The following is a 16,432-nucleotide window of genomic DNA, read 5'->3' as shown; positions in this document are numbered from 1 at the left end:
TATTTCCTGCAATCAAGGGCTTTCCAGAGCTTGATAATCATTTCCCAGCTGTATCACGGAGGTGAATTGTTTTTAGTTGTGGGCACTCCATGCTATTCTTTCACATGTATAATACAAGAGGATCATTTTCATCTTGCTGATAGAAAGCAGGGAATATAACTCCCACAGCGTCTTCTCTCTTTCCCTTCGCCTTGAGGAAAGTTTGGTTTCAGGCTGAAGTGTGAGAGGAGGGAAAAAAACCTGACTGTAGTGTGTCAGGCATATTTCAGCTCGATTTGTGTCAACCCTAATAAGTCAGTTGACGGAATAATAAATTGGGTGTCTGCTCAAGACCTGGCACCTGTACAGGAAATAAAAAAGTATTTCAATTGCAGGCAGGTACTTTTTGTTTTGCAAATAGAAGTTTTTCAGGGCCTCTCTTTCTTTTTTGAGGTCTTCGTATCTTAATGCCTATTTCAATTGTCACTGGGACTGACAAGGAGGATAGGAAAGTTTTGAAAAAGATATAAAACTGATGGAATATTTGTGAGGCAGGTGATGATGTTTCTCCTGTTCGACAATGTGTCCTTATACCTTGAACTTTGGTTGGCACTTAGTAGGCTCTTTGTATGAATGTGATGAATTAATCTACGACTGGCTCTACCATGTGATAAAACTTGTGTCTATGTTTTATTTTACCTTTCTGTAACATTTTGTGTTTTTTTTTTTTCTGAATCAGTTATTGTGAGGCAGTGGTTATCAGCTGAGGGAAATTTTTGCTTCTTAGGAAACACATTTTTAAAAGCAACCAATCAAGCAAACAAGCTTTAAGATGTCTGGGGACATTTTTGGTTGTCATAACTGGGATGGGAAAGAGTGCTACTGAGTCAAGTAGATATAACATAGAGATGCTGCTATACAGTCTGTAATGTACAGGAAAAGCCCTCACAACAAAGAATTACTTGACCCAAAATAACAATCGTGTTAGGGTTAAGAATTTTCTTTTAGAGAAATTACTAGATTGAACCATGTAAAATTAGTATTAGTCATCATTTTTTAACCTAAAACTTGAATTTTATATGAGTAACCACTTACTCATGGTCAGTAGTGAGCAACTTTAAAATTTCATAGTTGGAATAAATGTTTGTACCGACAGCTTTCTACAACAAAGAATTATCCTGTCCAGAGGTCAAGAGGGGCACTGTTGCAAAGTCCTAGTTTAAACATATGAAAGTAACCAACCAAATGAACAAGCTTTAAAATTGAATTTTTTCTAATCTCCTATCTTGATAATATACCTTGATAAAAACTTGGAAGGCAGATTTTAATTTCTGGTTTTTAGATTCCTCAGAGTTTTCAAAACACTGTTGGAGCCCCTGGCTCATGACCTCTCATGCCCCAGCAAAGACCTAACACACGGGTGTGGGCAGCCAAGACTCCTTGTGCCAGCTGTGTTTACATGTCCTAAACCAGTCACATATGGTCATCCTGTCAGGTCTGGGGGTTTGCACACCTGCATAGGTCTGCCCTCAGGAGGACTGGTCCAAGAGACAGACCCATGCAAATCTTGTCTGCCAGCTCAAGTTCCCTGAGCAGGGAATTCTGGAGGATCCAGGGTTCAGGTTGGCATTGTGTTAGGGATACAGGACCAGCTATTACTCTGAGTCAAGGACTTGAACCCTGGGAACAAATTGCTTCTTCCAGCCATGTAATCTAAAATTGGAAATTGAGGTTTCCAAAATGTTAATTTCATTTTTTTATCTGATTTGGAGTCAGATTCTCACTCTGTCACCCAGGCTAGAGTGCTGTAGCACACTCATGCCTCACTGCAGCCTCAACTTTCTGGACTCGGCTGATCATCCCGCCTCAGCCTCCTGAGTAGGTTGGACTATAATCGCTCACTGTCAGGCCTGCCCAATAGAGATGAGGTCTTGCTATGTTGCTAGACTGGTCTTGAATTCCTGGGCCCAAGCAATCCTCTCTCCTGGATCTCCCAAAGTGCTGAGGTTATGGGAGTGAGACACTGCTCCTAGCCTGGAAATTGAGTTTTAAGATGTGATGATGTGTAGTCCTGCTCAAAATTGTAGGCATTTGGCATTTCTATGAGTTGTACATATTAATGCTACTGTGAAATAGCCTAGTGTTTTATTTTACAGATTAACTCAACTTGGAATATTTAAAATATTTAAAATAAAGTTGTTATTTTAAAGTTAAATTAATTAAAGTTATATGATAATTAAATTCAAGAATAAAGTTAAAAGTCTGGATCTCTAAAAGACCAAGTAACATACTAATTTATAGAAACTATGCAAAGGAAAATACTATTTAAATGATGAATTTTAATAATATAATAATCTGAGCTGCTTTTTAAACTTTTATCTAAAATTAGAATATTTAAGAATTTCCTAAGACTTTTAAGCACCAAACTTATTGGTGGCTTATACATAAATCTTTATTAGGTAGAATGATCAATTCATTTTACATTTTAATAACATAAAAAAGTCAACTATAAACAAATTTATAATAGTGATAAAACTAATGATTATCTTGAATCTAATCTTAAATTTGGCCATAGAAAACCTAAAAGAAAAAATACTGCACTTTATAAAGTTGAAGCTTATTATGTGTGGTTTTGGAAGTTATTAAAATAAGAATTTACAGAAGATTGATAGAGTAGGTGGTAAGACATATTCTAGTATCTAGGTTTTAAAAATAATTGTTATAAGTGAAACTTGAACAACTACTGTAATACTATAAGAAAGGGATTGACTGTGGTGGGAAACTACGGGGGCGGGGAGAAGGGAGGAGGAGGGAGGAGGAGGGAGGTGGGATTAATGGTAGTCAATATCTGTCTGGGGAAGGGGGGCACACCTCATGAACAAGGGTACCTGCACAATGCATATTTGTATACCTAACCCTTAACTGTACCCCACAATTTTAAAATAAAAAATATTATATAACTAAAAATAAAAAAATAAAATAAAAATAATTGTTTATTTGAACTAGATTTTTTTTTTTTTTTTGAGTTGGAGTCTCACTCTGTCACCCAGACTGGAGTGACACCCAGACTGGAGTCACCCAGTCTGGGAGCAGCCACTGCAGCCCCGACCTGCTGGGCTCCGGCGATCCTTCTACCTCAGTCTTCCGAGTAACTGGAACTACAGGCGCGCGCTACCACACCCAGCTAGTTTTTGATTTATTGTAGAGATGAGGTCTCGCCAACTTGCCCAGGCAGGTCTCAAAACCGCGGACTCAGGCAATCCACTCACCTCAGCCTCCCATTGAACAGATTTGTATACCTTATTTCTAGGGAAATAATTTTCCCTCAAATCTTGAAAACTCTAGTTTATATTTCTTATAAGAAATACTGAAATGATACTAGAATTCAACATATGATCATAGTATAACAGCCAACAAAATTAAATTAGAGATATGTGTGTGTGTGTGCATATGCATGAAAAAGAGGATAAAAAGAAAGGAGAGAGGAGAGAAGAAGAGAGAAAATAGAATTAGACAGAATCAACTTTAAAGGTAAATTTTATGGGATCAACATATTCGAAGGCAGTAGACAATTTGCAGTTCCCTTAAAAAATATGCCATTTGTAATTTTTTGCCTTTTAAACTTCCTTTATATTTTTTACCTTTTAAACTTCCTTTATTAAGATTTAGAATGACAATCACAGAAAATAAGTTGCAATTTTGACAAGCTGATGTTGTATGAGTTCCATGAAAAGTATTTTAAGAGACATTAAAATAAAACGACCCTTTCCAGTTTATGAAATTCAGAGTACAAACAGCTGGCATCTATGACGCCTATGAAACAAAAGGAAACGTGAATCATTTTGATACCAAGGAAGTTGAACCTTTAAAAAGAAAGAGAAGTAAGAGACAAAATAGAGGGGATAAAGAATTTTATTTTTGCATAGCAATAAATTAACTTTCAAATGTTATCTAAAACGTCTTAGCATTTTCTCTCTAAAAGGTAGTATAATCATTGCTTGTGAATTTTCTTTTCCAGTCTGTTTTTCAGGAGCATTGAACTAACCAGCTACATTTATATCTGGGAGAACTACAGGCTCTTCAATTTGCCTTGGGACTCTCCATGGACTTGGTATTTAACCTTCTTAGGGGTTGATTTTGGTTACTACTGGTTCCATCGCATGGCCCATGGTAAGTTGCAAATGAAAATTTTTTTGGTTAGTTTATGTTGAACTGTGTCTGGTACCTAACAGATATTCAGTAAATATTTATTGAATAGATAGATAAATAAATTATAAAATAGCATATTTTATATAATATTAAGATTAATAAAGTTCACTTTGAAATTTCAGTGGAGATAATTTTTTCAAAACAGATGTAAATTATTGGAGACACATTTTTCTCACTGATTATTTCTAATTTTAAAAAGTTTAGAAAGTGATGGCTGCAGCATTGCTTTTTAATGTATTGCCTTACATTGTTTTAATTATAATGTGCTTGGTAGAGTCTACATACACGTAAAATATCAAACTTCACCTCACAGTCAGATGACTTCTGTAACGGCGTGGGATTCTGGGTAACACAGTCTGTCATAATACAGTTGATTCAATTTGTTGACCGTACTTCCACATTACAAATGAAAATGCAATTGGCTAGGTACTGACCACATATACTTCAGTGTTACCATAGTTGTGCAAGATGTATCATCTAATCTTAAGGCACTGACTCACTGAATTTGCTTTTTGGAATGCTTGGATGAACTTCCAAAGAAATGTTTTGTTATAAATGGAAATGGAAGAGTCGGGGATGTGTCTAGGTCTGAAGTTCGGTAGGGATAAGTAGGGGTTGAAGAATGTTAGTAGAGCTAAGGCGAGCAAGTGATCTCTGAGGAGAAATAAGACATGCCAAAGTGTTTCTGAAGGGAAGTTGGGGGAAGTACTAATTTTGAAAAGCTACTGAAGAACAAGAACTCAGGATTTCAGTGGGTGGTTGGTTGAGTGGGTGGAGAGGAAGGAAGGAAGAGGAAGAAACCTGGAATAATAATAAAAAAATAGATGGCAAATGGAAAGAAGAGACCTGAGATCAGGATGAATAACTGAGCTATGTGTGTAGGAGTGCATGTGACCAAATATCCTTCCCAAGCAAGGATGAAGGAAACAGGAGTAGCCTGGACAATCGTTAAGCTTCAGGCTGTTAAATTTTAAATATAGCATTGATCATGTTAAACACCTTCAACACATGCATTTAATAAAGCTATAAGAAGACTTAATTTATTAAAACAATTTGAAGTGAATATATAAGCTATATATTTTGTGTGTGATAACCTTGGTCTTTGAAGATAAGGTCAGCTTCAGCTTCTGACATCATTTCTAGTATAAAAATGCCAGAGGATACACTCAAGTCAAACATGATTAAGAATAAAATACAGTCTGTGTAGTAAAACATTCATATTTTATTTCTATGTAGTAGTTTTCTCCCTAAAATAAAGTCATTGGCAACCTTTCTCATTTTTTATGCAACAAAGGGGTACTGCAGAAAGCATTTGCATTGTACTGTGTTACTTATTTCAGGAACCTTCTAATATCACACTGTCCAGTACAGATGTGTTTGTTTGGGAAGTCTGCAAATTTGCTTAAATCTTTGAAAGCCCATTACAACAGGAAAGAAAGAACCAACAATACATTACCAAATATAAAACTCTGAAAAATATGTTGATTGTAAGTGCTCTCAGCAAAGAGCAATAAAATAAAATAACTCAAAAATGTGGAATCAAGGCTATTTAAAGTATGCTTCCCATTAGAAAATTTTGAACTGAATCCAGTAAAGGAGTCAGGCATAAAAAAAGTTGAAAACCTTCTGGAAAAACACTCACAACCTTCAGGCTATGTAGCATAATCATAAGTTCAAAGATTTTCAACTTGTAGCGGAAAGCTAGTAGGAAAAATTATTGTAGTTAAGTGTGTCAACCTTCAATATGATAGTTAATTTTTAAATTTTACATGTAAATAATTGTGTCAAATATTAAAATTGGTATTTAAAAATCAAAAAAATACTCAGGACTTAGAAAAAAAGAAGCTTACAAGATCAAATTTCTTGAGCCTCTTGGATTACTGAGCCCAAACTGAATAACTGGTTAGACTTATTCAACTGGAAAGCGTCAATAATTCTAAAATCTGTACGTCATCCCAAAATATAGTAAGCAAAACTCCTTGCTTTTTGTACTTAGTGCATTATTTTCCTTTCAGTACTCCAAACTGCTATCACAAAAACATATTTCACATTTGTTCATATATTAAATGCTTTGAGTTTTAAAGAAACAATATGTTATATATTTGAAATTTTATCCTAACATGTATTTAAATTATTTTTATAGTAACCCAAATCATTGCTAAATTTCTTGTTGTTGTTTTTGCTGCTGTCATTTGTTTGAATTGCATACATGTAACATTTTCTCACATTTAGAGGACTGTTTGGTATTAGTGGAAAACAGTTTACTCTCACAAATTTGAATTCCATTCCTATCACTACACAAAAACACAGAGGGATAGTTGAAATTGAATATGTTCTTTATATTTCATTTCATTAGAAAAAAATTGCTAATTATTGTCAACTTACATAAAAATAAGGGGAGCATAATAATTTCTATAGAGAACTTTGATAACTTTAGAAAGATATATGGAATGATAAAATTAAACAGGTCTTAAAGTAGCTTCTTGTGTTTTTTTTCTCCATTATAAAATGGTGCATTATTTTTCTTTGTGCTTCCTTGCTTAGTTATACTAAACAAGTAAGAAAATAGATAAAGATTTTTAAAGAAACACTTGAAAAGTGAATAATTACTGCTCAAAAGTAGCAAGACTGAGGTTTCCAGGGAAACCTGGAAATAATCTATCTTGAGTGGTGTTTACATGAGTATATATATTTGCAAAAACTAATTGAGTTAGCTATACACTTGGAATTTATACACTTTTATCTATATGTACTTTTATAAAAAGTTAAATTACTACATAATGCCAGCAAAATGATTTCTTGGTGAACAGCTCTAAGTCAGAATTATATAATAGGTAACCAAATGTAGAACTAGGAACTAAGAAGTCAGGATTTGTGATGGTAAGCATGAACACGTGATGTTAGACAGTTTTTATGTGTGTCCATTTCCACAGCCCAGGATGCCAACATGCCAATTATTGTTATATTGCTTCTCTTTCCAAAATTTTTACCTTTTTTGGTTTTTCCTGAGTAGCACATTGTAGACATTTCTCGTTGCCAGTTGTCTTGATGTTTAGGCTTTGCCAATTTTTTTTTTTTTTTTTTTTTTTTTTTTTTTTTTTTTGAGTTGGAGTCTTACTCTGTGGCCCAGACTGGAGTGCAGTGGCCGCTCCCGGCCACCGCAGCCTCGACCTGCTGGGCTCCGGCGAACTTTCCGCCTCAGCCTTCCAAGTAGCTGGGACTACAGGCGTGCGCTACCACGCCTGGCTGATTTTTTTGATTTATTGTAGAGATGAGGTCTCGCCTGCCCAGGCGGGTCTCAAACCCGCGGGCTCAGCCAATCCACTCATCTCAGCCTCCCAAAGGCGCGGGATTACAGGCTGAGCCACCGAGCCCAGCTCGGGCTTTGCCAATTTAAGGTGCTGGAGGGACAATGTGAAGCCAGAAAACGTACTGCAGACTTAGCTTCCATTTTCCAGAGTGCCATTTTCTGTCTGGTACTTAGTGGATTGGTACCTAAGGAAACTGGTACTGTTGCCTCCTGTCTCACCTGTAGTCAACACTCGCTGGTAAGACTTCTCTGCTCTCCAGAGGACCACACCATAAAACTAGCTACAACCCACACCACCTGGGGCGTGTATACTCAGGCATTCCCTCTTTCACCAACAGACTCTGGTAGTAGCCACAACCTCTCCAAGAGATGTCTTTGTCTTAGGCATGGTGGTGGTGTATGTGTGAGTGTGCATGTGGGGTTCTTGTAAATGTGTAAGTACCTGTCTTGTCCTTTCCCTCAGCTCTATGGACAGTAGCTACATTCTGCAGTTGCTACTTCCTTCCACTGAATTCCTCCTTCTTTAACTCTTTGAGTAGGTAACTTTCTTGTATTGATCATTCTTTTTTCTTTTTCATTTTAAGTTGGAGTCTTACTCTGTTGCCCAGGCTGGAGTGCAATGACATGCTCATGATCACCACAGCCTCCACCTGCTGGGCTCAGGTGATCCTTCCACCTCAGCCTTCCAAGTAGCTGGAACCACAGGCATGTGCCACCACACTCAGCTAATTTTGTGATTTATTGTAGAGACTAGGTCTCGCCATGTTGCTCAGGCTGATTTCAAACCCCTGAGCTCAGGCAATCCTCTTGCCTCCGCCCCCCCAAAGTGCTAGGATTATATTAACTTCACCTTATGCAATTGCCGGAGTGGTTTCTGTGTCTTGATTGAACACTGCCTGATACAGGTAGCCTTTCCATATAGTATATAAAATCATACACTTGAGTTTACCCAACTATGCCTTTTACTATTACATTCTGAAGCACTGATTATACATTTAGGCTGCAACATAATTTAGTTAAGTCCTGAAATAGGGATTTTCACCTAAAATTGTTGTAATCAGCAATCTGTAATACCACCTCAAATTCTCTTTCTTTTACTCAACAAGGGAGCTGCCCTATTCATTTTTTATTTATCTAAACAAGGCAAGTGATCACAATGGATGTGTAATTAGTTATAAACATTTATTTCCACAACTTCATTGGGATTAAGCACAATTCTGCATATGACTTCTTAAATTTAAAGTTATTTTTTTCTGACTTTCATTGAGAGTTGAATTTAGATCATCCCAATTTTTATTATTGTTTAAACCAAGGCAATAAACAGATATATTGATTATACATTGTTTTATCTTGTGATAGTGCCAGGATTGTACTCTATGTTGAAAAATAGAATACTTACATTCTGCTATATTTTTGTTTCTTCTTTTTAAGATCTCAGAACAGACCTAAGAGTTTTATAACTCTTTGCCATATATTATGACTTATTTTTTATGTTATGTGCATATTGATGTGTGGCGCTGTCTTACTGAGTGACTTTCATTATCGTTGCATGTTTTTGTGTGCTGTTTCAAGAATGTCAGAATTTGAATTAGAGCAATGAACAAACATTAAATTTATTGTTAAACTTGACAAGAATGGAAGTAAAATCAGAGACATGTTAGTCCAAGTTTATGGGGGCAATGTCACGCAGAAAATGGCAGTATACAAATGGATTAAATGTTTTTTTGATGGGAGAGAAGGCATCACTGATGAAGAGAGGTCAGAATGACCAGTAACGTGAGCAGAACTGATGAAAATATTGCAAACATTCATTGAATTATGCATCAAAATCATCAGCTGACTGTGAGAAACATAGCAGACCAAATAAACATCAGTAGAGAAACAAGAAAATCTTAACTGAAAGTTTTGGCATGAGAAAGGTGTGTGTAAAAATGGTCCTGAAGGAGCTTTTGCATCAAAAAACTTAGTTATTTCCTCACTGTTAGTTGGGGATAATAATAGTACGTCATAAAGGATCTTGTAAAAATGAAATATATATTTGTATTGTTGAGTATATGTACACATGTATTATGCAATATAAAGTAAAGCTAGGGAACCTTGGTTATATAAAGCATGAATTTCTGTGTATCAGATTATAATGAAATCAGCTTTGTCTTTTTTTTTTGAGTTGGAGTCTCACTCTGTCGCCCAGACTGGAGTGCAGTGGCCGCTCCCGGCCACCGCAGCCTCGACCTGCTGGGCTCCGGCGATCCTTCCGCCTCAGCCTTCCGAGTAGCCGGAATTACAGGCATGCGCTACCACGCCCGGCTGATTTTTTGATTTATTGTAGAGATGAGGTCTCGCTTGCCCAGGCGGGTCTCGAACCCGCGGGCTCAGGCAATTCACTCACATCAGCCTCCCAAAGGCGCGGGATTACAGGCTGAGTCACCAAGCCCGGCTTAGCTTTGTCTTTAACAAGACACACATGTGTCACTACAGATATATAGACGACAGGGACCATTAACAGACTGTGTTTTAGGCTTGCTCTCAGACATGGCACTAATAATCTTTTCTAAGGTGAATATTTGTCAATTATCATACACAAAATTGTTATGTTTTTCTTTTCAAAGTTGTTTCTTTTCCTAAAGTGAATATCATGCAATTTGAATTTTGGAGAGAGTTGACCAAACTTATTCATGCTCCCTTTTCTTTGGATACTTTGTTTTTATTAAGTTTTTTTAAAAATTGTGAAGGATTTTGGATGAAACAGAATCTATTATAATTTGTTACATTTTACCTACATTTTAAGTGTCTTTCATTGCCTTTTCTGCTTAATTAAATATTATTCTCTCAAAAAAACGTTTTTTTCAGTTTAGAGGTTGAAATATCTTTTCCAGAAAATGACTTGAAAAAAATTACTAAAACAGATTTGCTCTTTCTTCTCTTACACTAATACATAATTTAATTTTGGGGTTTTTTTGTGTGTTTTTTTTCAAAAACAATATAACTTTTTGTCATAGGTATTTCTCAAGTATATATGGTATATAGTTTTTTTCCCCTAAATTCACAAATCTTGATAGTATCAAAAAACCCATAACTATATATTATCATAAATATAGCTTATGCTACATTCTCTTTTAATATACATTTCCAATGCTGGCTCTGTGTTTTGAAGCCGTTTGAAGCATTGAAGATGATACATCCTCTACATGAAGTGCTTATACTGTGAGTTAAACAGAAAATACAGACAAGCCCCCCCAAAATACGCCAGATGTGCAGGTGGTAGGTAAATCAGCAAGAAAACTGATTTCATCAGTATTGGATTTCATCAGTAGGATCTTATCTTTTTCTTTAGAAATATAGATATATAGTGGAAAAATAAGTCATTATAAAGAATTTTATGGGCTTCACCATGGTGACAATATTGCTTAGAAAAAAGAAATGATTCTAAGTGAAAGGATAAAGGGAACTCCATGTAAAGCAGAAAACCAAATGAGTAGGAAGTAGAAAACAAGAAAGAACATAAATAAGGGTGAGTAAAGATATTTGAGTGAAGACAGCGATCAGTATATATAAATCATATTTATAGCAAAGATCTGTAAAATAAATTTTAAAATTTTACTAAAAAAGAATAGCCCAGGCAATCATATAATTTAAGATTAAAACCAGATAATTGTTTTGTAAGCACATTGTTACTGTCATAGCTTTATTTTTTGACTAAATAAATGTTATAGGAAAAATGAGAACGAAAGAAGAATAGATATATTTATTAATGGCAAGAAAAGAGATTAATGATTATTTTATGAGAATGGAGATGAATAAGAACATGTCAATGTAAAGAAATATATAGCCACAGTATAACAGGATCTCCTTGGAACAACACATATTACTTAGATGTTCAAAACAAAGCAAGTTTAAGTGTCTTGCCCAACTCTCAGAACTAATGCATCAGAGGCTGGGCATGTTGGCACAAGGTCACTGATCTCAGAGCCTACGGGCTTTTTCTATTTCTCTAGCTGCCTGAGACAATTAAAGATTTTTATTAAATGCAGTATACATTCATATCAACATCTATCCAATCTATTTTAGATCAAGTTGGCATATATAAATCTCCAAATATTTTGGTACAAGGCAAAAACTAAAGTTAAGGATTTAATTTTTTAAGATGTCAAAAATATCTACTGACAATTAAGGATCCAGCTACATTAGAATAGATAAAGTGAGGTTTTCTCTCCTTCACTCCCTATACAATATTACATGCATATTGTTGTCCTATTAATCCTAGACCACAGTGTTTTTTTGCTAGGTGATTGACTTGTGAGGTGGCTGTATGTTAGAATAACACTGAAACCTTTAAAATATGTTGATGCCTAAGCTATCAACAGATACTCTTGGATTAGAATTTCTGTGGGTTGAACCTGAGCTTAGTTGTTGCTGTTTTTGCTGTTGATGCTGTATTAAGCTATCCAGTTTTCAAAATGAGTATGCTAAATTGAGTAACAATGACTACTTATTGGAGATTATTGACAGATGGAATAAGCAACATGCCAGCTGTTTCAAAGATGAGTTGACAGTAATATGTATGTATTATACAAAGAGTTGTGTGTATATATAATTGAATAATTTCCATGTATGCTGAAACATAACTACATGATGTATCCCTCAATAATAACACTTTTCTAAAAAAAAATTATCATACCTAAGAAATAGAACAATAAATCAATTATATTATCTAATATCAGTTTTTTAAATTCCCCCAACTAAGCCAACAATGTATTATATGAAATTTTTAATTAGATAAAAATCAGTGTTTACCAATAAGGTTTTTTGTCTTTTTTCTCTAAGTTGATGCTATTATCCCACTTTCTTATGCCAATTTTGAGGGAGAATCCCTTACAAAACGGAATTATAATTTGGAGGGTGACCCCTTATAATACAGCCTTCTCACACTAGGAAAATGTTCTAGGAACCCATCAGCATAAGTGTACCAACTAGAGTTGTTGTGAGAGGCTGTGTTCAGCTTCAGTGAAATTTTTTGGAGATTCTTTCAGCATGTTTGCTCATTTCATGATGGGTGATTTACAAACACTCCTGCCCACACTGCTGCATGTTCAGCAACCTTTTTTTTTTTTTTTTTTTTGAGTTGGAGTCTCACTCCTGTTGCCCAGGCTGGAGGGCAGTGGCACACTCACGGCCACTGCAGCCTCGACCTGCTGGACTCAGACGATCCTTCTGCCTCAGCCTTCCAAGTAACTGGAACTACAGACGCATACCACCATGCCATGCTAGAGCAGTTTTTGACCAAAAACTGCATGACTCCCATGACCTACCGTCACTATTTACCTAATCTCTCCCCAAGTGACTTTTTTTGTTTCCCCAGATGAAAAAAGTTCTCAAAAGGAAACATTTTGCCTAAGTGGAAGAGAAAGAGTCTAGGGCAATTGTCTTGTAAAATGATCCACATTCTAATTGTCTGACAGTTTCCTCCTAGTGTTGTCCAAGAATCTTCTCTGTCTTCTGAGTTCTTTGCAAACCAAATGTTAGGTCTAGACTCTAGATTGATTAGATTTAGGCTAAAAAAAGAAAAAAAGAAAAAAAGAAAAGTTCACAAGCCATGTTAGGTATGTCATATCAGGATGACCATAAGCAGGATGCCTTATATATAATATATAAAGCATATGTAATTATACAGGCATCCCTCAAAAGATACTGTGGGTATGGTTCCAGACTGCCACAATGAAGTGAATATCACAATAAAGCTAGTCATACAAATTTTTTGATTTCCCAGTGCATACAAATGTTAGGTTTACACTATATTGTAGTCTATTAAGTGTAGAATAGCATTATATCTTTTTTTGTTGTTGTTGTTGGAGTTTCACTCCGTCGCCCAGACTGGAGTGCAGTGGCCGAGATTATTGACAGATGGAATGAGCAACATGCTAGCGCTTTCAAAGATGCGTTGACAGTATTATGTATGTATTATACATAGAGTTGTGTGTATATATAATTGAATAATTTCAGGGCTCTGGCGATCCTTCCACCTCAGCCTTCCAAGTAGCCGGAATTACAGGTGCGTGCTACCACGCCCAGCTGATTTTTGATTTATTGTAGAGATGAGGTCTCGCTCCCCAGGCGGGTCTCGAACCCGCGGGCTCAAGCAATCCACTCACCTCAGCCTCCCAGAGGCGCGGGATTACAGGCGGGCTAGCATTATATCTTTAAAAAAGGATGTATATACCTTAATTAAAAATTACTTTATTGCTTAAAAATAGTACCATAATTTGAGTCTTCAGTAAGCTATCATCTTTTTGCTGGTGAAGGGTCTTGCCTCTATGTTGCTAGCTGACCAAGGTGGTGGTTCCTGAAGGTTGGGGTAGCTGTGACAATTTCTTATGATAAGACAACAGTGAAGTTTGCCATGTTAATTGACTTTTCTCATGAAAAATTTCTCTGTAGCATATGATGCTGTTTACCAGTAGAATGTCTTTCAAAGTTGATAGTCCTCTCACACCCTATTGCTGCTTTATCGACTAAGTATAGGAAATATTCTAAATCCTTTTTTGTCATTTCAGCAATGTTCACAGCATCTTTACCAGTAGTAGATCAAGAAACCCTTTCTTCCTTACTCATAAGAAGCATATTCTCATCCATTTAAGTTTCTCTTTTTCTTTTCTTTCTTTTCTTTTCTTTTCTTTTTTTTTTTTTTGAGTTAGAGTCTCACTCTATTGCCCAGGCTGGAGTGCACTGGTACACTCACAGCCACCCCAGTGTTGATCTGCTGGGCTCTGGCAATTCTTCCGCCTCAGCCTTCCAAGTAGCTGGTACTACAGGCGCGTGCTACCATGCCAGGCTAATTTTTTACTCTATTGTAGAGACGAGGTCTCACCAAGTTGCCCGGGCTTGTCTCGAACCCACCGGCCCAGGCAATCCACTCGCCTTGGCCTCCCAAAGCGCTAGGATTACAGGCTGAGCCATGAGCTTGGCCCATTTAAATTTTAACATGAGATGGCAGTAATGTGGTTGCATCTTAAGGTTCCACTTTCAATTCTAGTTCTCTTGCTATTTCCATCACATATGTAGTTGCTTCCTCTGTCAAAGGCTTGAACCCCTCAAAGCCAATCATGAAGGCTATAATCATCTTCTTCCAAACTCCTATTACTGTTGATATTTTGACCTTCTTCCAAAAATCCTGAATGTTCTTTATGACATCTAGAATAATGAATTATTTCCAGAAGGCTTTCAATTTACTTTACTTTTACTTTACATTATTTTACTTTATTTTTACTTTACTTTTTTCAATTTACTTTACTCAGATCCAGGACAGCTATTTACTTACAAAAATGTATTTCTTTCTTTCTTTCTTTTTTTTTTTTGAGTTGGAGTATTACTCTGTCACCTAGGCTGGTGTGCACTGGCACACTCACAGCCACCCCAGCATCGACTTGCTGGGTTCAGGCGATCCTTCCACCTCAGCCTTCCAAGTAGCCAGAACTACAGGTGCATGCTACCACACCTGATTAATTTTTTAATTTATTGTAGAGATGAGATCTCCTCATCAAGTGGCCCAGGCTATTCTCCAACCTGTGGGCTCAGGCAATCCCCTCACCTCAGCCTCCCAAAGTTCTGGGATTACAGGCTTGAGACACCGTGCCTGGCCAAAACATATTTCTTAAATAATACTTGAAAGTAAAAATTACTCCTTGATTCATATGCTACAGAATGGATATTGTGTGAGCAAAAATGAAAGCAACATCAATTTCATCCTTTGGTTTTTTTTAGGTTGGAAAATACAGTTTATTTAGAAAGTAAATTAGAGAGTAAATTAGAGAGAGGAGATTCACCTTCCCAAGGTAGGGGAGGGGGCCAAAGCTAATAAAACCTGTCCTGGCCATAGCTCAAAGAATGTATGATCAGACCATAGCTTAGCAAGGCAATGGCCAATTTCCCTTGTACATCTCCATCAGAGTTCTTGGGTAACCAAGTCCATTGTCAATAAGCAAAAATATTTTGAGAGGAATCTTTTCTTTTTCTGAACAGTGGGTCTCAATGGTGGGCTTAAAATATTTAGAACACTGTACTGTAAACAGATGTATTATCATCCAGGCTTTGTTTTTTCATTTCTAGAGCATAGGCAGAATAGATTTAGCATAATTCTTTTTTTTTTTTTTGAGTTGGAGTCTCACTCTGTCACTCAGACTGGAGTGCAGTGGCCGCTCCCGGCCACCGCGGCCTCAACCTGCGGGCTCTGGTGATCCTTTCTCCTCAGCTTTCCAAATAGCTGGAATTATAGGCGCTAGCTACCACACCCAGCTAATTTTTTGATTTACTGTAGAGATGAGGTCTCACCAAGTTGCCCAGGCGGGTCTCGAACCCACAGGCTCAGGCAATCCACTCACCTCAGCCTCCCAAAACGCGGGATTACAGGCTGAACCACTGAGCCTGGCTTCTGTTGTTTTTTGTTATTGATGATGGCCATCATGGAGTTAGATGGTATCTCAGTGTGGTTTTAATTTGCATTTCTTTGATGACTAGTGAGACTGAGCATTTTTTTCATTTATCTGTTGGCTGTTCTTTTGTCTTCTTTTGAGAAGTGTCTGTTCCTGTCTTTTGCCCACTTTGTAATGAGGCAATAAACTTTTGTTTTTCTTTGGGGTCAGTTGTGACTTACTTGATCTTTTGCATTTCTCATTGTGTGTATTTGGGCTTCTTTTTCTCTTTTTCTTGGTCAGTCTAGCTAGGGGTCCATAAATCTTGTTTAACCTTTCAAAGAACCAGTTTTTTAGTTTTGCTGATTTGGGGTATATTTTTGTCTTCTATGTCCCAAATTTGGCTTTTTAATTTAGTGATCTGGATTCTTCTGCTGAAGTTTGAGTTTTGGTTGTCTTGCTTTTCCAGCTTCCTTAAGTGATTTGTTAGGCTGTTAACTTGTGATCTTTCCATTTTCTTCATGTGTGT

General features: G+C 36.6%; 1 protein-coding gene across 1 annotated transcript in view; it reads left to right on the top strand.

The window, feature by feature from the left end:
* The window catches only part of AGMO (alkylglycerol monooxygenase), a gene marked incomplete at its 3' end in the record, with an annotated part of 205,538 nt that overhangs the window by 9,386 nt on the left and 179,720 nt on the right, over positions 1 to 16,432 (top strand). Inside the window, exon 3 of the mRNA XM_021716175.1 lies at positions 3,998 to 4,149. Within this exon, the coding sequence (XP_021571850.1) occupies positions 3,998 to 4,149 (152 nt within the window). The remainder of the gene's footprint in view (positions 1 to 3,997; positions 4,150 to 16,432) is intronic.

This window comes from Carlito syrichta, unplaced genomic scaffold (assembly GCF_000164805.1).
Source record: "Carlito syrichta isolate Samal-C Ts95f unplaced genomic scaffold, Tarsius_syrichta-2.0.1 Scaffold308239, whole genome shotgun sequence".
Classification (NCBI taxonomy): Eukaryota; Metazoa; Chordata; class Mammalia; order Primates; family Tarsiidae; genus Carlito; species Carlito syrichta.
This window is presented reverse-complemented; position numbering and strand designations above follow the sequence as displayed.